The following is a 22,282-nucleotide window of genomic DNA, read 5'->3' as shown; positions in this document are numbered from 1 at the left end:
AAAAAAATACACTTTTCATTAAATGTTTAATAAAAGACAAATATGCTTAGTTCCTTGAGTTTTATTTCAATTGTTCTTTGTAAAGAAAAGCCAGTGGTCAAGTGCCTGCAACAAGAGATATTAGACACATGCCTCATGCAACAAATAAAAAGGAAAAGTTGGCTATACACTGCCCACCTGTAGGCCTATGTCTCTCTGACTGTGCAGACTCTTCTGTAGGCCTTTCTGGAGATGTGGAATCCTGCTACTTATATTGCAGCCATAAAGCATACAAGTATAAATGAAGTAAAGTTATTTATGCACTTGCAGGTAGGCTAGTTCCTCCATATGACAGTTATCTGAGAGGGTTTATTCACTGTCCAGTGCAATGGAAACAAATGGACATTACAAAGTCTTATACTTTCTTTCCTTTGGAAAGTTAGAAAATGTCCACTTACTGCACATATTTCAGCCAACACTTTCTTGGGAACAGACACAAGTGTTGGTGTATTGTGTAAAAGTGCACAAAAGAGGAAAACACAATGTCATTACAATGAACTACACTTGGGAAAAATGGGATCAGTAACTCATGGCAAAATATTTTTACATTAACATAAGTTTATCAGTTTATCACTCTCACAAGTCAAAGCAGTTCATCATTACTCAAGATTTAACATTTGAAATGACTATACTGCCTTAATTTAATGCTGCAAAAATTATTTTACAGTGTAGGCTACTAAGATCTTTTCTATTTTTTTTTCTCAGCCTTTTTCTTGGTTGCTTTTATAATCAGAACAACCATTTATTTAACAGTGCCTTTTATAAAAGAGACTATAATATAACTAAAAATTACCATTATGTAGAATATTTTTGTACTTCACTTTTATTTGTTCCCATGTTAGTGTGGTGACTGACATTACAATGCACAAAGTAATTAGCCTATGCAATTATTAAAATACAAAAATATAGGCTAATAAGTGATAAAACATCTAACATGGCCACTTCTAACGGATTTAAATTGCTACTTTTTGCCAGCCCTCTCTCCTGGCTTTTGCAGACTTTGAGGTGTTCCCTGGCGTTAAAATTCCGAATAAACTTCGACTATTAGTTCTTGCTCTGCTGAGGAGAAAAACTGAGCGCGCTCTTTGGCCACGCTGAACAGCCAATAGCAGCGTTGCTGATCAATGTTTCTACTATCGATACATATCCCCTTTTAAACCAGCGCATGAACGCGCAATTATCTCAGATAACTCAATCCAGCGATACTAATCATATCCGGCAAGTGTGTTCGAAGAACCGAGTTAGCCAGATCATGATTCGCACGATGATATCATCTTGGATGTGTCATTTGATCTCGGATGCAATAAGCAACGTACACAGAACGAGCCCCTGGTGTGTCTTCTTTAAATAAACGTTCAGTTGCTTTTGGATCCAACACCCCGTTTTTCCTAAAACAGCCACTGTTACATTTATTTTTAATTATCAATCTGTTATCAATTATTTTATTTCAGCTGATACATCACATTCACAAGGTACAAAGGAAGAGAACAACGAGCTGAATCAACTGAATGCCTGTCCTTCAATCATGGATGACTGCACGAGACGTGCAAACTAACGTTATTAACTGCTATAAAAGGTAAACAGCTGTTGTCTGCGCATACATAATCGAGATGATGAATCTATATTAGGCTACCTTTATGAAATAATCCACTAAACCTGCTGAGATGACATGAACTAAAACTCTCAGCTCTGGGAAACTCATGATTATTCATGTAATCTCTGTAAATCTCGCGAGAGTGGAGCAACTTTTCTCTCTATGACGAGACACGCGCGAGTGAGTGACGTGTGTTTGCAATTTCCCGCGAAAACCATCCCCACAGGTGTAAAATATAAACACTTTAGACAAAAACATGTTTTAGAATATGGATTTATGATTGGAAAAATAAATAAAAAAATGCATAGAGGTAGGCTAACCTTTAATAATGATCTCAAAAACGCACAAAAACGTTATTTAGGCTATACTTTATTCATGGAACGGTTTTGTTCTGAATCACACCTGTTTAATTTTTTTTTTTACTACGTGTTTCAGAATGTTTAGATTAACACTCAAAGGCAATGTATAATAATAATGTGTGCAAAATGATAAAATGATAAAATGGAATGTTCCCTTAACAGTCGCATATATATAAATAACTGGATAGCGTTCAGATGACGTTCAGAAATAATGTTGGGAACGGTCGAAAAACGTTCATCGAACAGAATTTTGTTATCCGAAAATGAATAAAAAAAAAAAAAAAAAATAAAGTCATTTTTATGATCTGCGTGTTAGCCCTGGCCCAGGTCCTGCTCGCCCAGCCACCGGGTCTACAGGAGTGAAGCGCATCTCTAGTCAGTTGTGCTTTATCTCTTCCACTCACTCTCTCGCGTCGCGTCACGTTTTGTTCCCTGTTTCATCATCGCATCATTTGACAGCGGATTCTCCTGTGAAGAACAGCAGCTTCTCATCCCCGGAGAAGAGGAAGAGAGGGAAGACATGACACTCTCTCCTCTTTCTTTCCGCGCACTTCATCTGAGAGAAACTGCAGCACGAGCACAGACACATGCACGCGCTTCCCTCGTCATCATCATCTCCGACTGGACACACACACACACACACACACACACACACACACACGTGCTGTAAGCAGTGCTAGTCTGCAGATGAGTTTGTGAACGGAGCATCCTTCATCTCTTCAGAAGATCTGGACATCATGGTTAGCATGAAGTGTGTGTTGTTCCTCCTGTGGATTACACTCAGCATCAGCGTATGTGCGTCTCCTCAAGGTATTCCCCTGTCAGTGTGAGTACACTTTACTCAGTATATTAATCAAACATGAGGTGTTCTATGCTGTTTGCTCTGTTGATTTTGTGCAACTATTGCTGACAGAAAGGCATTTTAAAATGTTGTCATTTTGTCACAAATTTATTCGCTGTCAGACATAATTGTGCAATTTACGCCCACACTGATCCTTCAAAATGGATATGAATTTTCTTACATCAACATTAACATTCTGTGTTATTTCCTTTTCAACAGTTCTACCTCCAAAAGTTTTTAAACTTTTCTTTTGATTCTAAAGTTAACTGAGACTATTATATTCTGAAGGAGATATATTTGCTTAAATACACTATTAACAATTAAGGTTCTTTATTTGCAAATGGTTTAATTTTGGTAGATTATTAAAATGTTCTTCAAGTTATGAAAAATATGGTTCATTTAATTATTGAAAGTTTCTTTGTGGAACCAGAAATGGTTGATCACTGCAAAAAAAAAAAAAAAACTTATGAAATCTTTATATTTAAGATTGTCAAATACACATAATTATAATTATACAAGATTTTAAAATGCGAAAAACACTTGTCAATTATGTTGCACTTATCTTTCCTAACCTAACCAAATATGCTTCTGTCAGATTCATGTTTTCATATTTTTGTTCCCCTGGTTCTAGTGTGAAACTTTGGGCTTCGGCGTTTGGTGGAGAGATTAAATCCATCGCGGCCAAGTATTCTGGCTCTCAGCTGCTGCAAAAGGTAGTTCACTATCATTAACACTAAGGGTTTCTGCTGCAGTGTACCACGGTATTCTCTGAAGTGTACCCTGTCATTGTCATGGTGTATGAATTTGGTGAGGATCGTGGTATATATCAAAGTATTACCAACACTGTGCCATATACTTCTTTTTTAGGGACACACATGCTATTTTTGACTCTCAATATAAGGTTTTATCTCTTCCTGTGGTCCTTTCAGCACAGAAAAGTGTGTGTGTGCTTCTGTTCCTGCAGCTCTCGGTTATCACACTCTTCCTCACACACAATCTACGCTAATTAACCCACCCACGAGCAGCAACCGCTCCGCTCCGCTCGGGTGTGTGTCGCTCTTCCATCGCCAGTGTTGTGCGAGTGAGCTCTGCACTCGAGGCCTGCGATCATAGAGGAAAATAACTCAGTGGCTTTGTAAATATCACTATAATACATGACTATGCTTCCTTAATAACATTTCTGAATATCAAGTGATTGTTTGAGTTGGACATACCAAAATAACCATGCCTTAGAAACCAACAGTTGTAATCTATAATTGATTTTTTTTTTCACAAATTAGTTTTGGAATTAGTTTTCATGAATTTGAGAATGGTGAAATTATACTTGTCAAAATTCAACAATTTAAAAATTACACCGCACAAAATTATTTTCTTTCTTAGTATATTTGTCTTGTTTTTCAGTACAAATATCACTAAATTCAAGATTACGATACATTTACCCGAGAAGCAAAATGACCAGATATTAATTCTTATTTTCTGAAAAATGTATCCATCTGCCAAAAATACAAATACACAAATAAACTTGTTTTTTCTTTGATTTAAGTAGATTTTTCTGACGTCATTGGCAGATAATTTTTTTCTTGTTATCCCAACAAGCATTTTTAAAAAGTAGTTTTTCTTGGTTATGTGAACGTTAAGGGAACATTCCATTGCATCATTCGTCAAACATAATGGGAATGTTACTTTTTAATGTTCTCTGTACACTCTGAAACAAGTAGAAACTCAAATATTTTATTTATCTTTTTTTTATTTGTCATGGCACCAAATGTGGTTATTCAGATCTACTGAAACTGACGTTTCCGTAATGGATCAGATGGATGTTATGAGTGATTAGTGTGATTTTCTTTTGTCACCGTTGAGCTGGTTGGAGTTCAAACTGTTTTAATATTAAGGGAAAAGAGAGTGACAGTGGATGTTTGTGGCATATGTGCCTTTGTGTGTGTGTGTTTCTAAAGCAGAGAAGATGGGAGCCCGAGGGGAAGATTATCTGTGTGACGGGTTAAAAAGAAGAAAGAGAACATGCCTGGTGAGCAGACAGAAAAGCAGCGAGCAGAAAATAACAGAGTAGAGGGCAACAGAAGGGAAGAAAAGAGAGACATATGACAGGAGGCCTAGAGGAAGAAATGTGCACGGAGAAAGAGAAGAGACTGAGAATGTAAAGTAGAGTAATGTGAATGAACTGGTGTAAGTGTGTCCTGCGGCTCACACACTGCTTATTGCGTGTGTGTGTGTGTGTGTGTGTGACCTTATAGACAAATGAAACCCTGTAGAGTGCAACAGTTCCAGAAGTAAAAACTTAATTTTCTTCAAAGGGAAACTGATTTTGAACAATAACTTCTAACCCTTTAAAGACAGCCGTACTGTGAGCGACGAGGTGGTAATCGATGGTTTTTGCTTCCCCTGAAGCCGCAAAAAAGTAAATTGTAGATCTTCGCCTTGAGACGGGTGGGCATTCGCCGATCGCATTGGACTCCCGTGACTTGGCGCCACTTTAACCGGGCGGCGTGGACACGTGCGTCCGGGAGGCTGATGCCGTATGGAGGCGAGGTATTGGAAGCAGTCCAAGTTCTTCACGTCTTGACCGTCTACGATGATGGTGCCTGCGGTTTGTGGGCTGGATTCGGGTGTGGCGATTGGATGTCCGCTGTTGCCGTATCCATGCATAGGATGAATGGAAGGGGCGAGAGGGTCGATCCTTGGTAAACTCCAGCGCTAATGCTGAAAGCTGGTGAGATTCCCGCGGGGCAGCGGACTACGCTGGAAGTATCCGGATAGAGGAATTGTACTGCCGTGCAAAGGCAAAAGACCGTAACTTCGTTTTTGGTCGAAAATGAGTTATTTATATTTTTGGCACATTCAAGACCTTCTTTATCATGTGGATAAGTATCTTGAATCAATTCCGTTTATTTTTTGAGAAAATAATGATTTGTCTTAACAGTAACTTCCAAAAGCCCATGAGAAACCAAGGCAGAACACCGTAACATCAGTTACCGCTCTTTGGCTTTGTTTTGGAACGCTCAAATTACGAGTTACGGTGCTCTGCCTTTGTTTAGCCGCGCGTCAATATGAAGTTACGGTGCCGGTGTTCAATCAAATAATGCTACCTACCAGATTGTAAGGTTATCTGCCTTTGTTTTAATGTCCATTAAAATTAAAATTACGGTGTATCCTGTGTACTTTGTACAGCTGCCATCAGTCGCTCTAACTTCTGATGTCCTCAGAGCGGTCAGAACATTTAGTAGGCTATGGTCTGCTCCATCGACAAACGGGCGATTACGATCGCGAAGGATTATGCAAAGATCTTCATCGTATGGCACAGGAATCTGAAGGGTCTGTGGTTGGTTCATTCGCTCTCATCGCCCTTTGCCCTCCAGATTGGCACTGTGACACTGGTCATCCAGGCTCGGGGGGGCTTGTTTTCTGTGATCATTCGATTGAAGAGTGATGCTGGGATCTCAGCACCCCGCCATCCCATTAGTTTCCAGGCTAAGGCCGGGATATCGTCTGGTCTGGTCGCTTTGCCATTATTCATTTTCTTGATGGCTACAGTACTTCGGCTACAGTGATCAGCGGGACGGGTTCAGAAATGGGTTCAGGGCTGGGAATTGGTGAATTGTGGGAACTCTGGATCTGCGAGAAGTAGTCGCACCATCCTTTGAAGATGGCTGGCGTGTCTCGGAGGAGCTGATGGTTTGCGTCACCTGGCCAATGGCTCGGGAGGATTGTGGCGAAAGCTGGCGAGGCGAGAGATCTTTTTCACCCCTTCCCACGTATCCAGTTGGTCATTGTAGTTCTTCGCCTTGGCTATTGCTACTGCCCACTTTGCCGCTGACTCTTCCACACCGTGTGCACCCACAGCCTCCCAGACACTGTTCAGAGGTGTGCTGTTTTCCTTCACCATAAATCTCCCGTGTAAGAAGGGCCCACAAGTTCTCAATAGGACTTAGATCAGGTAAGGAAGGGGGCCATGTCATTATTCTTTCATCTTTAAGGTCTTTACTGGCTAGCCACGCAGTGGAGCACTTTGATGCATGCGATGAAGCATTCTCCTGCATAAACATCATGGTCTTCTTGAAAGATGTAGATATTTCTTGTACCAATGCTTGAGGAAAGTGTCTTCTAAACACTGGCAGTAGGATTGGGAGTTGATTTTGGGTCCATCTTCAACCCGAAAAAAAGTTCTAACTTGCTCATCTTTAATAAAACCAGCCCATACCAGTACCCCACCTCCACCTTGCTGGTGTCTGAGTGGAAGTGCCCGTTACTGATCCAGCCACGGGCCCATTCATCTGGTCCGTCACGAGTCACTCTCATCCCATCACTACATAAAACCTTTGAGAAATCTGTCTTCATAGATTTCTTGGCCCAGTCTCGACGATTCAACAGTCAGTCTTGTTAATTGGTGGTCGGGTTTCAGTCTACCTTACCTTGGCCATGTCTCTGAGCACTGAACACCTTGTACTTCTGGGCACTCCAGGTAGGTTGCAGTTCTGGAAAATGACAGCACTGGAGGATAATGGGTTTACATTAGATGCTTCTCAAATCTTTGGCAGTTAATTTGCGGGGGTTTTTTCTCAACACGTTTCCTGGGACCCTGTTTACTATTTGCAACAAAACGTTTGATGGTTCTGTGATCACGCACCAGTATCTTAGCAATTTCAAGAATGTTGCATCCCTCTGAAAGAATTTTTAAAATTTTTGACTTTTCAGAGTCAGTTAAAACTCTTTTTTTGGCCCATTTTGCCTGAGGAAAAGAAGCTGCCTAATAATTATGCACACCTTGATATAGGGTGTTGATCTCCTTAGGCCACACCCTCCCTCATTAGACAAATACACATCACCTGATATGCTTAAATCCAATAAGAATTCAAGTTTATACAGCTTGAAGTTGGAAAATATCCATACAAATGATGATATTGTCCTAATACTCACTTGCCTAATAATTCTGCGCACAGTGTATTGCTGGAGATCTTCTTGGCCTTGATTGCTGCTTGGACTTCCTCTGTCCAACACCAAGTCGCCTTGACGATGAATCGCCTTCCCGGCTTCGTCTTTCCCAGCACATTGGTGCACACTTCGTGGATTTGGGTGGTGATTTCATTCCAGAAGGGCTCCAGTGGTTGATCAGAGTCAATGTTGCGGGTGTTGAGGGCTTTTGGTTCTTGTGTTCGGGCCCCTTCCAACACTTGATTCGCTCATGCTCTGTCCTCCGCATGCAAAGTTGTTGAGGAAGAGGAAGAGCACCCGATGTTGTTAGGCTATGTTGTCTGAAGGGATCACCTTGGCGTTGATCACTAGCCTCAGGTCTCTGCGACTTAGCATCCAGTAGTACATTTCTGTGTGGAGCGCTCACCGCTAGAATAGGTTGTGAGGTGAGAGGGTCGCTTCTTGAAAAAGGTGTTGGCGAGATCTTGAGCCTCTGAGCAGTCTAGGGTGTGGCATCCATCATCGTTGTGGTTCTTCTTGTGGACTAACTTCTTTGGCCTGCCCCGTCCTTGACCAGGCAGCCCTTGCCAATTTCCCATATTGCTTGGGCGAGGACGGCGCATGTCGCTTACCGGGGACGCCCTAGCATGATCGGAGATTTGTTGAGTTGACATTGCCATTGATGTGACCAAAGAATACACCAGAATGGCACGTCGCTCAGGATTTTCAAAAACTTTTTTGCTCCAAATCAAAGTCTGTAATGTTGTGATTCTCTTCATAGCTGGTTGATTCGGTTAATGGCTTATAACTCTTTAAAGGGGGGGTACAATGGTGTTTCATGTATTCAGAGTTGTTTACACTGTTAAAGAGATGGATTCTCATGCTAAACATGGGCAAAGTTTAAAAAAAATATTTTGGAAAAAAATAATTTCTGTGCCGAAAATCTTACTTCCGGGTTGGTGCAAGTTTCGGCTGTTTTTTTTTCGATCGTGGATCTAATAACGTAGATCAGAGTGGAACTCCTTATATGAGCATTTCTCTCGGAAAAGCTCGCCCGCGCACACGTCGCCCAGAGGAGAACGAGACCGCACAAGGCCTCGACGCTGGATTTGCAAATCGTTTGCTATTAAAACGTGGAGCGGTCCCAGTGATAAAAGACCCCAGTCATGTAAGTACAACTGGATCAGATTTCTGTCTTTTGCTGGAAATCAAGCACTACCGCTTGACTCTACAGCTCCGCCTCCAGGACCTCGGCTTTTCCCGGAGAGAATCGGAAAGCTGTTTTTTCTTTTAAAATTATAATAAAACTAAACACTTTTTGGAGATATTAAGGATGCACTACTACTCTATAGGTACTCAAGATTAACATGAGATTAGGTGAAACTGTGCATGTTATGTACCCTTTAACAAAGTATATTTTTAAATCCCTATGGGAGAAATTAATGGAAAAAATAACTCCAAAACTAACGCCGCTGAAAAAGTGGGCAGCACTAATGCACTCTATTGTAAAGTTTTTGTGATATTTTAAATAACAAACTGTACAAATTGCAATATTTTAAACAACCCCAAAATACGTGTTGTCCCAAGAACAGATAAATGTTCATAGTTTCAACATTTAAACTTGCATTATATAGTTGACTCTTACCTTAATGTATGCTAATGGTTTTGTGGGGCTCTTTCAAACTCTTTCCTTCATGCAAAGCAGATCTGGCTTCGCTTTGTTCTTTCTTTGTTTATACATGATTTTTTGCGTATGTCTTTCATCTCCTGTATCTGTTGTTCAGTCTTTAGCCTTTGTCCTGTCTCTCACCTCTCCTCTTTTTTCCATCTCAAGCATTCTTTACATTGAATGAATGTGTTTTAATATTATCCGCTGTTATTATCATGCATGTGTTCAAACTGTGCCGTCTCATTCTGCATCATCATCATCATCATCATCATCATCATCATCATCACACCTTGCACTGCTCAAGCTGAAATAATCCTGGTATTGGAAATATCTCATGTTTCAAGGTTAAAACAAGGGAAACGGATGAGCAAGGAGTCTGTTATGGTGTGTGTGTGTGTGTGTGTGTGTGTGTGTGTGTGTGTGTCTGTATCACAGGAAGTGATCAATATCTTCCTGATCGATATAAATATTCAGCTTAAAATTTCAATATGTGTGCCATATATATGCTTGTATACCGTGTGTGTGTGTACTGTATGTGTTCTTTGAAAAACAAATTCTTACTCACCCTCTGTAGAAATATTTGAAGAATCCTTCAAGAAATTCTTTCCATAAAATGACCAAAAAAAAAGCACCATAAAGATGATGTAAAGTAGTCCATATGTGTGAGGAACAGACTGAAATTTAAGTCATTGTCCACTGATAATCTTCCCCTCAGTCGAAGCTTACTTTCCCACATCTGTGTTGTTTGTGTCCTTGATGTGCTTGATTTTTAAAGAGTTTTCCGTTTGTGGTCCAGGGTGAAAAAAATATCAGCATGCAGTTTTAGAACGACATGAAGATAAGTGAATAATGACAGAATTATATATTTTTTTTTGGGTAAACCCAGTTTTGTCTAGGTCTAAGTCCCTGCGAAATGGCTCTAAGAGCTAATTTGTCCTGTGTTGACATATTTCTGTATGTATTTTTTCTAAATAGCCAATAGCTTTTTGTTTACAACCCACAACTCCATTAATTAAATGGATTTAGACAGAAAATCTGATGAGACTCACGAATGAGTCATCAAATACAGAATGAGTCATCAAAATTGATCTCTATTGATAGAAGGGGATTTTGCACTTTCCACTTTAGCCAAGATTTGAATTGATTTACAATTATCACCTTGACTTTTTTGATAGAAGAAAGGAGTGATGTAAATCAAGTTAAACATCATGTCCTTTGCATGTGTGTGAGTTGAGTGTATTTAACCCTTTCACTACAGTGGACAGCACATCAACCTCTACAGTGGACACTAGTGCATCATCCATCCATCATACTAGTGCATGTAGGCAAAAAAAAAAAAAAAAAAAAAAAAAAATTGTAGCATCAAGTATTCATATCATTGTTAAACTTTAGTAGTGATTTTTGATTGAGAGGATATTCTGATTAATCATTTGTCCACTATATTGGACGTTATGCAACACTAGCTATATTTCAGCTAAAATTCATACTATTACTCTGACTGTTGTTTCTCATAAATTCTCAGCAGTAACCTTTTTTTTGGCTGTAATTAAATGTATATGTGTTTTTAGAATGCAATTTGCATTTACATCAGAAAAATAATGTGATTCCGTAAGAATGCTTTATTACAGCAAAACGTAACCTGATTACGTAATGCATGTTACTTGTAATGCGCTACTTCACCTGTTACATCAAATGTAACCTGATTACATAATGCATGTTACTTGTAATGCGATACTTCACCCGTTACATCAAATGTAACCTGATTACGTAATGCATGTTACTTGTAATGCGCTACTTCACCTGTTACATCAAATGTAACCTGATTACATAATGCATGTTACTTGTAATGCGATACTTCACCCGTTACATCAAATGTAACCTGATTACGTAATGTATGTTACTTGTAATGCGTTACTTTACCAGTTACATCAAAAGGTAACCTGATTACTTAATGCATATTAATTGTAATGCACTACTTTACCCATTACATGAAAAAAAAAACCTGATTACGTAACATGCATGTTACTTGTAATGCTATACTTTACCCGTTGCATCAAAACATAAACTGATTATGTAATGCATGTTACATATAATGCGCTACTTTACCCGTTACATCAAATGGTAACCTGATTACCATTTGATGTAACGGGTAACAAGTAACATGCATGTTACGTAATCAGGTTTTTTTTTTTCATGTAATGGGTAAAGTAGTGCATTACAATTAATATGCATTAAGTAATCAGGTTACCTTTTGATGTAACTGGTAAAGTAACGCATTACAAGTAACATGCATTACGTAATCAGGTTATGTTTTGATGTAACGAATAAAGTAGCCCATAACAAGTAACATGCATTTCAGATGCGATTGAAAACCACTAGTTTGATCAATAGTTTTTCCAGTCTGAAAACATCAATAGATCAATGTAGATTTCAGTCTGAGGTTTTCTCAGAGAGGAGAGCTAAAGTAGAATTATCAGCTAATATGGGTAATAAAGGTAAATGGTCATACTCTGGTAGACTGGAGGGAGCGTGAGCATTTTCTACACAGTCTGAGTTACATTTCCACAGAGTTGTTCCTTCACCAGATCTTTGATGGAATCACGTCCTCATGTTCTGATAACAAAGACTTGCAAAGTTCAACTTGTATTAAGTTCTGCATGTGCTCTTCAAGCGGGAACAAACTCAATTGCGTTTGCAATAATTGAAGCTATATCATATTTTTCGTATTTATTTCATAGTTTTTACATGATTTGATATAATTTTATTCATTGGTTTGTTAAATACATTTTGCTGTGTGATTACTGTATTATCTTTAATACAGTATATCTGCCGTTAAAACTAAAACTGTCCACTCAAGTGGACATCTGAAAATATGTGTAAAAATGTGTAAAGAAATTTGTTCAAATCTTGTTTTTCATTTCCTAAAGGCACTAAAAACACGTTAGAAAAAAATCCTGACTGAGATTGTCATAATTAATGCATGAAAGGTTTAAGTTTGCTGCCTATGAACTTAAGGACAATTTATGTTCAAAGAACAAAATGTTCGAGATGTCTTCCTTCACATATCATCACAGGTATCCATTATCAGAGAATAGCGTATTACCCATTACAATCAGTGAGGTTAATTATAGATACTTTCAGCAGTATGCAAATGAATGTGAATGCAGATCACTGTATGGCCCAACTACAGCACTGGGTGAAACACTTCTTTAATCACATCTTTAACAACAGAAACCTATTCAGCCATCTGTATTCTGCATTGTCATGCTTGTCTTTAAAGGGCATTAGTGTCACTGGATGAGCTTCTGAGGACCGGATGAACTGTTCCCTGTAAGCAGACAGCTGTGGTATACAAACCAGACGCACAGAAGACATGTGATTCCAGCTAACAGGGAACGCTCTGCCAAGGTTCTCTCAAAGTTACAGTTCATTAATAGAACGCTGTTCAGAGTTATCTGGTCTTTAATAATGTTCTCAAAACATCAGCACAAAAACATTATTTATACATCATTCATGGAGCGTTTCTTTCCAAAATGTTTTATTTTGGACTTTTGTAACCTACCATCACAAAAACCCTTTTGTATAATAGTATAAAAGTTTCGTTTGTTTTTAAGCCATTTGCTTTACGAGGACACAGGAAGTTTACATTGTAATACCCATGACATTTTATACATTTGTATCCTTATAAACCATATAGACAAGAACACACACACACACACACACTACTGAACGAGTACTGAATCTCCTGATCAAAACACAGGGGAAGAAGAAGCAGCGATAGAAACAAGCGATAGAAACATTGATAGAAGTGATCATAAAACATTAAACAAATCAAAACGGTCTAATGCTGAATGAAATGTTGAACCATGAAGAGGAAAGGACTGAAGCTTTGAGGTGTTGATGAACTCGATCGACTCCATCTGTGTTTTAATCATCGCTCTCTATCCCTTCTGGATGAAGACTTTAGAAAAAAAAAGTGGTTTTCTCAGCTTTTTGTTCTAAATATTGAAATAATCCTTTAAACTAGAATAAAATGTTTGTTTGTTTAAAAGCAGATATATTATATATTGACTGTTCAGACAACAAAATATTCTGGGGGCCATGAAAGTTTTGTGAAAATGATCAGAAATGCTGGTGCTGGCTCGCAAAAAAAAAAAAAAAAAAAAAAAAACGCTGTCGAGGAAAGAGTTAAATGTACCTGTTATTCTGGTTTTATGGCAAAATCAAAACCTTCATAGTCACTTGCTAGTTGCTGTATAAGTTTTAGTGATTGAACGTTTTTCTGAATACTTTGGAAATAAAATGTAGGCCTGTATGAAATGTCTTGTCCATGATTAATTGTAATGTGTCTGTTATATCTGGTATAGTTATGATCTGGCAAACTGAAGTATGAATGAGCGCAGGCATCCTGTTGCTCACGCAGGATCTGATGATGGCAAACCGTCTTTACCGACGGCAGAGCTGTGTTCTTTAGATTTCTGGGTCTCTTTCTAATGCTTCACATTCACACTGATGACATCCTTCTCTGAAACCCTCTGAAGCATCTTTGATTTTGGGATTGATATAGTGGGAAGAGCCCATCTTTTACAGTTTCCCAGTGGCCTGAAAGCTTACATGGCTCAGAACAGCTTTCACGTCTGATGGGCTCAGGAACCCTTTTTGACTTCTAGATTTTGCCATTAAAGACATTTACATGTCCCTTTACGTCCCTAATTATTTTAACACGTTTACACTCCTTCGTACAGTTAATGAAAAACCAATATTTTCTGATCTCAGTGCAAAACATTATTAATAGCCTACATACTCTTTTCTCTTCATTCACTCTTCATTTTAGTCACACCTTGGTGCAAATACCCAATTTAATACCTATATAAATATAAGGTAAGAAATACTAAACCTTAAATTGTCCAAATATTCTGCTTAAACTGCTGATTTGTCCTGTGTAAAATTACAAATAATTCTATTCAAATGTATGTATTAAGCCATTTTCATAATACACTTCACACAGGCTCGGTTTCAGTACACCATCAAAAAGCTGCGTGTGAACTCAGTGCTAGTTGAAGTGCAGATGTGATGTGTAGGCGACAGCACCTAAACACCCCCGGACTGTTAAAATAGGACCAGCGTGGCAAACATACAGTAGAGTGGCACATTTTAGAATGTTCATTACCTGACATTCAGTCACTATGTGTTATTATATAAAAGCATTTTAAAATACACAGGGTATGATCATGCTGACTTAGTAAAACGGTGGGTTAACAACCATTTTCCAAACGACACACAAGGTGTGAAAACACTTTATATATGGAAAGGTACAGTACAAAATTTATGGTTAAAGAATAGTGCTGTGAAAGGCATTCAATTTAAATGTAAGTATGGATGTAACTAAAAAAAAAAGAGACATTTGCACAGATGTTTTTAAAGACGTTTGAGTTACAATTCTTATCACCCGATGTACCGAATCGGATGGGACTCACATCTCTGTGTTTATTAGGCATACGGAAGGTCGTGCTTCATGTATGATGTACAGTATGTGTCTTTTAATGAATTACTTATTGATATAACTTTAATTTATCATAAAAAACTATATTAAAGAAACTATTTTAGCACAATAGTTTTTAGAAGTGGCTGTTTATAATAAGCTCACATAAGTGAGCATAGAAATCTAGACAAGTATCTTACCTGACACTGATATTAAAATGTCTTATATTTGTATAGTCACAGCGTGGTCAGCCATCTTCTAACCGTATACATACTGGGAACTATATTCTCAGAAGGCGAAGCACTGCTACTTGGGTGGAGTGAAAATCAGTGAAGGTCAATATAAGACTTCTCATTAAATTATTTATTGTTTTTTTTATTAGTGACACATTTGGGGAGAGGATATATTCCAAAACTTTCTGAAAATACAGTATGAGAATTAACTGAATTAACTTCCAGGTATGACTATTTACCAAAAATGTGCTTTTGACTCTCATTTATATTTGTGTATATATATATATATATATATATATATATATATATATATATATATATATATATTGTCACGGGGTGAAGAATCACACGACAAGGCAGGTTTAGTGCAAAGGCCCCGGAGGGTGGATTTTATTTACAGTGAAATAAAAGGTGCAGGAAGACGGTGATCCGGTGCGTGATGGCTGGTGCTCCAAGTGCTCTTCAGTGTTTAATCCAAACGAAAGTGGGTGTCCAAACGTGCTCCAAAAGTGGTGGGCTGTCGGTCACTCGCTGCTTTCTGGAGGAAAACGAGAGAAAGGTTAGACCAGCAATTCATTCAGCTCGAGACCAGAGTCTGTCTGTCTGCTCAGCGCGTGCTGCTTTTGTAGCAGTTAATTAATGAGCTGCAGCTGTGACCGATCAGCCCGCTGTGAGGATGTGCAGGTGTTCGGTGTTTGTTACCAGGGCGACGCTGATTTCCTTGAGGACGCTCGTCACATCCCCCCCCCCTAAGCGTCGTTCTGGTCCTGTGAACGTATGGAGATAGTAGGGGTGAAATAAGGGGAGGGTGGGGAATGACCCCTGACAGACCTGCATAACCTGTCCATATCCGTGAGAGGCCATCAGCGTTCGCGTTGGCGGCCCCGGCCCGATGTCGTACCTCGAAGTGGAAGTCCTGGAGCGCTAGGAACCAGCGAGTCACCCTGGCGTTGGTGTCCTTGGCGCGGGCCATCCACTGGAGAGGCGCATGGTCGGTGACCAGGGTGAACTTGCGGCCTAGGAGGTAGTACCGGAGCTCCAGGACTGCCCACTTGATGGCCAGGGCCTCCCTCTCGATGGCGGCGTACTTCCTCTCGGCCGGGGACAGCTTCCTGCTGATGTAGATGATCGGATGCTCCTCACCTTCCTGGACCTGGGACAGGACGGCTCCCAGTCCCGTGTCAGAGGCATCCGTCTGCAGCAGGAAGGGGCAGCTAAAGTCTGGAGCGCGGAGTACCGGTGACGACGTCAGTGCTCCTTTGACCCGGCCGAAGGCCACCTCCACCTCTGGGGTCCAGCATACTTTCTCCGGCTGCCCCTTCCTGGTCAGGTCTGTCAGAGGGGCGGCTAAAGAGGAGAAGTTGGGGATAAAACACCGGTAATACCCTGCCAACCCCAAGAAAGCTCGTACCTGGGTCTTTGTCTGGGGTCTCGGGGCGGAGTGGATGGCCTCTACTTTCTTTTCCTGGGGTTGTATCAGGCCCCGTCCGACACGGAAACCCAGGTACTTGGCTTCAGAGAGAGCTAGATGACATTTTCGGGGGTTGGCGGTGAGTCCAGCCCACCGGAGCTCCGAAAGCACCCTCCGCAGACGCTCCAGATGTTCTCCCCATGCCTCGGAGTGGATCACGACGTCATCGATGTAGGCGGCTGCGTAGGCTTGATGGGGCCGCAGGATGATGTCCATCATTCTTTGGAAGGTTGCGGGGGCCCCGTGCAGGCCGAAGGGAAGGGTCCGGTATTGCCAGTGGCCACTGGGGGTTGAGAAAGCAGTTTTGGGTTTAGCATTTTCAGAGAGTGGTACCTGCCAATAGCCTTTGGTGAGGTCCAAGGTGCTGATGTACCGGGCCCTTCCCAAACGGTCCAGAAGCTCATCGACCCGAGGCATGGGGTACCCGTCGAATTCGGAGACTTCGTTCAGGCGGCGGAAGTCGTTGCAGAAGCGGAGGGTGCCATCCGGCTTTGGAACCATTACGATGGGGCTGGACCACGGGCTCCGGGATGGTTCTATTACCCCCAACTTTAGCATTTGTTGGATTTCCTCCTCAATAGCCTGCCGACGAGCTTCCGGGACACGGTAGGGCCGTTGCCGGACGACGACTCCTGGGGGTGTCCTGACGTCGTGCTGGACTACGTTGGTCTGCCCGGGCTGGGTCGAGAACACATCCTGGAACTGACTGACCAGGTGCTGCAGCTCCGCCTTCTGGGCAGCCGCAAGATGGGGGTTGACGTCTACAACCACGGGATCGGTGAGACTGAGGGCCGCCACTTGGTCCCGGGTCCCCACCCACTTCTTTAGGAGGTTAATATGGTAGAGTTGCTCTGTCTGGCGTCGACCAGGTTGCCTTAGACGGTAGGTGACTGGCCCGATTCTTTCTAACACCGTGTATGGACCCTTCCAAGAAGCCAGGAACTTGCAGGCAGAGCTGGGGATCAGGACCATGACGCGGTCTCCCGGCTGGAACTCCCGTGGTTGGGCTGCCCGGTCGTAATGGCGTTGCTGGGCTTGTTGGGCTTTGCTGAGGTGTTCCCGGACTAATGGCATCACTCGATCGATTCTCTCTCTCATTTGTCGTACATGCTCGATGACGGTGCGATGAGGGGCAGGCTGCTGCTCCCAAGCTTCCCTGGCGATGTCGAGGAGCCCACGTGGTTGGCGGCCGAACAGGAGCTCAAAGGGGGTGAAGCCAGTTGAGGCCTGGGGTACTTCGCGGATCCCGAAGAGTACGTAGGGAATCATAAGGTCCCAATCCCGCTTATCCTCCGCCGCCACGCGTCTCAGCATCTGCTTAAGGGTCTGGTTGAACCTCTCCACGAGCCCGTCCGTCTGGGGATGATAGACCGTGGTCCTCAACTGCTTCACCCGCAGCAGCCTGCAGAGATCTGCCATTAGCCGGGACATGAACGGTGTTCCCTGGTCAGTCAGTATCTCCGCGGGGATGCCGACTCGGCTGGCCAACAGAAACAGCTCCTGGGCGATGGACTTCGCGGTGGCTTTGCGTAAGGGAACTGCTTCTGGGTACCGGGTGGCATAGTCGACGATCACCAGGATGTGCTCGTGTCCCCGGGCAGACTTTGGCAACGGCCCCACTATGTCCATTCCGATCCGCTCGAAGGGCACCTCGATGATGGGCAGCGGGATGAGCGGGCTGGGGGGAGGAGTCCTGGGCGACGTGACCTGGCAGGTCGGGCAGGCTTGACAAAATCGTTTCACTTCGGCCTCCAGGCCAGGCCAGAGGAAACGGTCACGGATGCGCTGGGTGGTGTTGGCTGCCCCGAGGTGTCCTGCCATGGGGTGGGAATGGGCCAGCTCCAGGATGGTTTCGGTCTTGGCTCGGGGAACCACCAGTAGTTTTTTCTCCTCCCCCCTCCGCTGTGCGACACAGTACAGCAGGCCATTCTCGACGACAAAATGCGGGAGAGGATGGGGCCGTGGGAGGACGTCGTTTCCATCGACCATCCGGACCTGGGACCAACAGTGCTTCAAACGTTCGTCCTCCCGTTGTTCCTTGGCGAATGAGCCCCCTCCCGCAGCCTGTTGGTACACATCAAAGAAAGGATTAGAAGATTGGGAGGGGGACTCACCATCTCTCCCGCTGTCGGAGGCAAGAAGGGCTGGTCTGCGGCGAGGTCCACGCGGCCGCTTCCGTCTTCGACGCTTTCCCTCTGGGCTGGCAGGCTGAGTAGCGGCGGTGAGCAGTCGTTCGAAGCCCGGCCAGTCTCTCCCAAGCAGTACGGCCACCGGCAGGTCCTTCATCAAGCCAGCCTCCACCGGCCAGGTGCCTTGTCGTGACGCTATGGTGATTCTGCGGGCCGGTACTTGGCGAGTGTCTCCGTGTACACAGGTAATCGGCAGAAAACTCTTCTCACCGCCTCGAAGGGGACACACCCGGGACTGGATAAGGGTGACCGCACTGCCTGAGTCCAGCAAGGCCCTGAAACGTCTCCCTTCCACGACCATGTCCGCTTCAGGGGCTCCCGATGGTACACGCTGATGGACGATGCAGCCTGCCAGCCACGCACGCGGTGGTGTTATGGGTTCGGCGCTGGGCATGGGCTCATCTCGCGGCGGGGAAACCGTCGGCCTGCTGACTGGACGTGAGGTGCCTTCGAGCGGGCGCCGCTCCTGGACCACCCTCCGGGGAAACGGCAACGCTCGATCCCCAGCCTCGCGGTGATGGATGGCATCCGCCAGCTCGATCGCCTCCACTAGTTCCAGAGTGTTGCAGGGATTTCTCATTCCAACCGCTTGACGAATCGGACAGGGAAGAGCGCGGAGGAGGCGATCGACCACCACCCGTTCCGCTACCTGAGCAGCCGAGGGATTTCCTTCTAATAGCCAGTGATGCGCGATGCGGCTGAGTTCAGCGGCTTGGGCACGGGCTGGCACACGGGACTTGAATTCCCACTCGTGAAACTGTTGGGCGGCACAGATGGATGAGAGGCAGAGTCTCGCTAGGATTTCACGCTTGACTTCACTATAATCTTCGGCGATCTCATGAGGAAGTGAAAAATAAGCCCGTTGGGCTTCTCCAGTTAGAAGAGGTGCCAGCGCACGTGCCCAATCGTCCTCTGGCCATGCTTCACTTCGGGCTGTAGTTTCAAAGACTTGCAGAAAAGCTTCTACATCATCATCAGCCGTCATCTTCGGCAGCAGGCGGGTGGCTTGAGCTGGAGGGTCAGGTAGCGGAACGCGCTGGGCGGCGGAGGCACGGATGGCGGTTAGTTCTTCCTCCGTCCTACCCTGGCGGGTGGCGAGATGTTCCACAATTTGTTGCTGGCGGATGCTCACCTCCGCGAGGCGTTGTAGAACCTCCTCCATGACGGGGATCAAGCGTGCCGCTTTCCGTGTCCTGCAGTGCACAAAGGGGAAAAAAAGAAAATTAGGATATTGGGGCGGTGAACTTGCCGGTGATTCCTCACACTCTTGCCCGCATTCTCCACCACTGTCACGGGGTGAAGAATCACACGACAAGGCAGGTTTAGTGCAAAGGCCCCGGAGGGTGGATTTTATTTACAGTGAAATAAAAGGTGCAGGAAGACGGTGATCCGGTGCGTGATGGCTGGTGCTCCAAGTGCTCTTCAGTGTTTAATCCAAACGAAAGTGGGTGTCCAAACGTGCTCCAAAAGTGGTGGGCTGTCGGTCACTCGCTGCTTTCTGAAGGAAAACGAGAGAAAGGTTAGACCAGCAATTCATTCAGCTCGAAACCAGAGTCTGTCTGTCTGCTCAGCGCGTGCTGCTTTTGTAGCAGTTAATTAATGAGCTGCAGCTGTGACCGATCAGCCCGCTGTGAGGATGTGCAGGTGTTCGGTGTTTGTTACCAGGGCGACGCTGATTTCCTTGAGGATGCTCATCACAATATATATATATATATATAATGTATATGTATGTATGTGTGTGTGTGTGTGTGTGTGTGTGTGTGTGTGTATTTCTTTTGTCCTCGCATTCTTTCTTGTGGTACCCTCTCTGTGACACACCTGAATGAAAGGCTCATTATGCAGCTCATTATGCGGGTCATTGTCTTCTCATGTGTGAACCACATCATTCATGATCATTCACGCCCACACACATATTGCCTTTCCAAACAAAAAGTGTCTTACAAAGTTTAAATCAATGTATTGTTTTATGTGAATGATTAGGCAGGATGATTTTTAGATCATTTTGAAGCAAAAACTCTTGGTGACAACATCCATTAGTCAAAAGTCTTGTGGACACATATTTAGTATGTGTTTTGTGGCCTTATTTAAGAAACTATTTTTTTATAACCATGCATAAACATTATTCTCTCAAAAATACAAACTTGTACATACATGTTGCTCACATTTTATGGTAGCCCTGTTTGTGCTAAATAGAGTGTAATTACACCTTTGCCATTAATATGTTTATAAGCAACTGAAAAAAGCACAAATGTCAGGGCATGTCAGAACATCTCAAGGACCCCAAAAACATCTAATGCTTGTATAACAAAGAATTAAATAAAAAAGCATAAAAAACTGGGTGTTTTGGATGTTCAGCAATAACATTCACAACTTAATGAGAAGATAATCATAACATTCTTAGAACATATTTTTGTTAGCTGGGAACCATCCAGAACAGTTAGAACAATATCAATACCTGGCAACCGAACAGCAGACAAGTGCATTCCTGTTGTCTTTCACCTCATACCCTTTCATTTTAAGTCACCGTTTTGAATATGTGCAGTTTCCAAAGCCTCTTCAACACACCAGCTTGTTGGTAAATGGATTCCATCACCCTCTGTTCATGGGCCATTAACTGTGTTTCTCCAGGGCCTTCTTTTATGCAAATTTTCCCCCGCTCCCATTTGTTCATCTCTGCTGGAGCATCCCCTTTGGAGGGGAAACAGTAAAAATGTAAACTAGCATCCTTCTACAGCCAAATCTATCCTCATACTGTCACTGATTTGTGCGTATTCATTAAAATTGAGCTCAGTAATCTTTTGTTTATGTTGCATCAGGTGATCTTAAACTTAATAGCAGTGTGCATGCAGTCATTCAAATGTATGATGCCATGATTAATTGATTCCTCATGGTAAAGTGACCAAAACAATGATGTTACTGAGAATTAAGTGAAAAGTTCTGTGAAAAGTAGGAATGGACGCCGACTACGCCAAACTGAACAAATGCCTGCTCACTTTGCCCTACAGCTCAATACTGTAACTGATCCGGGGGCAGAACGGGCTAGGTAGATCGCAGACTCACTGCATCTTCTAACCAATAAGTAGGGGGCAGAGTAGAGCGCTTGCTACTCGAAACCTCGCGCATCAGCTCCAAGTGGGCAACCTATTCCAAGGGAGCAAGAATTCAGCATTCCGTCCGACTGGTTGAGGCCTCAGGAGGGAACCCTGGCTGAATCTGAAATCGCCCCCTAAACCCTCATTCACTATTCCCTATGTTAGTCCACTAATACTGTTCACTTGAAGGTGCGAATTCAGACAGCGTACATCGGTTGTACACTCGTTATTGCGGTGCAATATGTACTCAATAACGTCCACTATGGTTTCAGACACCACTACTAAAGGCTGTACCCTCAAATAATGAGGGATAAACATCCAATATGAAACCGAAATCGCGACTCTCGGATCCACGAACCTGTGTCGCGGTGTGAGTGTGAGAAGGCA

General features: G+C 43.0%; 1 protein-coding gene across 1 annotated transcript in view; it reads left to right on the top strand.

Moving 5' to 3' along the window:
- Positions 1-2,729: 2,729 nt before the first annotated feature.
- cacna2d3a (calcium channel, voltage-dependent, alpha 2/delta subunit 3a) overlaps positions 2,730-22,282 on the top strand; it is a gene marked incomplete at both ends in the record, with an annotated part of 173,687 nt that continues 154,134 nt past the window's right edge. The window contains 2 exons of the mRNA XM_081349565.1: positions 2,730-2,818; positions 3,465-3,546. Of these exons, the coding sequence (XP_081205691.1) occupies positions 2,730-2,818; positions 3,465-3,546 (171 nt within the window). The remainder of the gene's footprint in view (positions 2,819-3,464; positions 3,547-22,282) is intronic.

This window comes from Scardinius erythrophthalmus (assembly GCF_964197995.2).
Source record: "Scardinius erythrophthalmus genome assembly, chromosome: 20".
Taxonomy (NCBI): domain Eukaryota; kingdom Metazoa; phylum Chordata; class Actinopteri; order Cypriniformes; family Leuciscidae; genus Scardinius; species Scardinius erythrophthalmus.
This window is presented reverse-complemented; position numbering and strand designations above follow the sequence as displayed.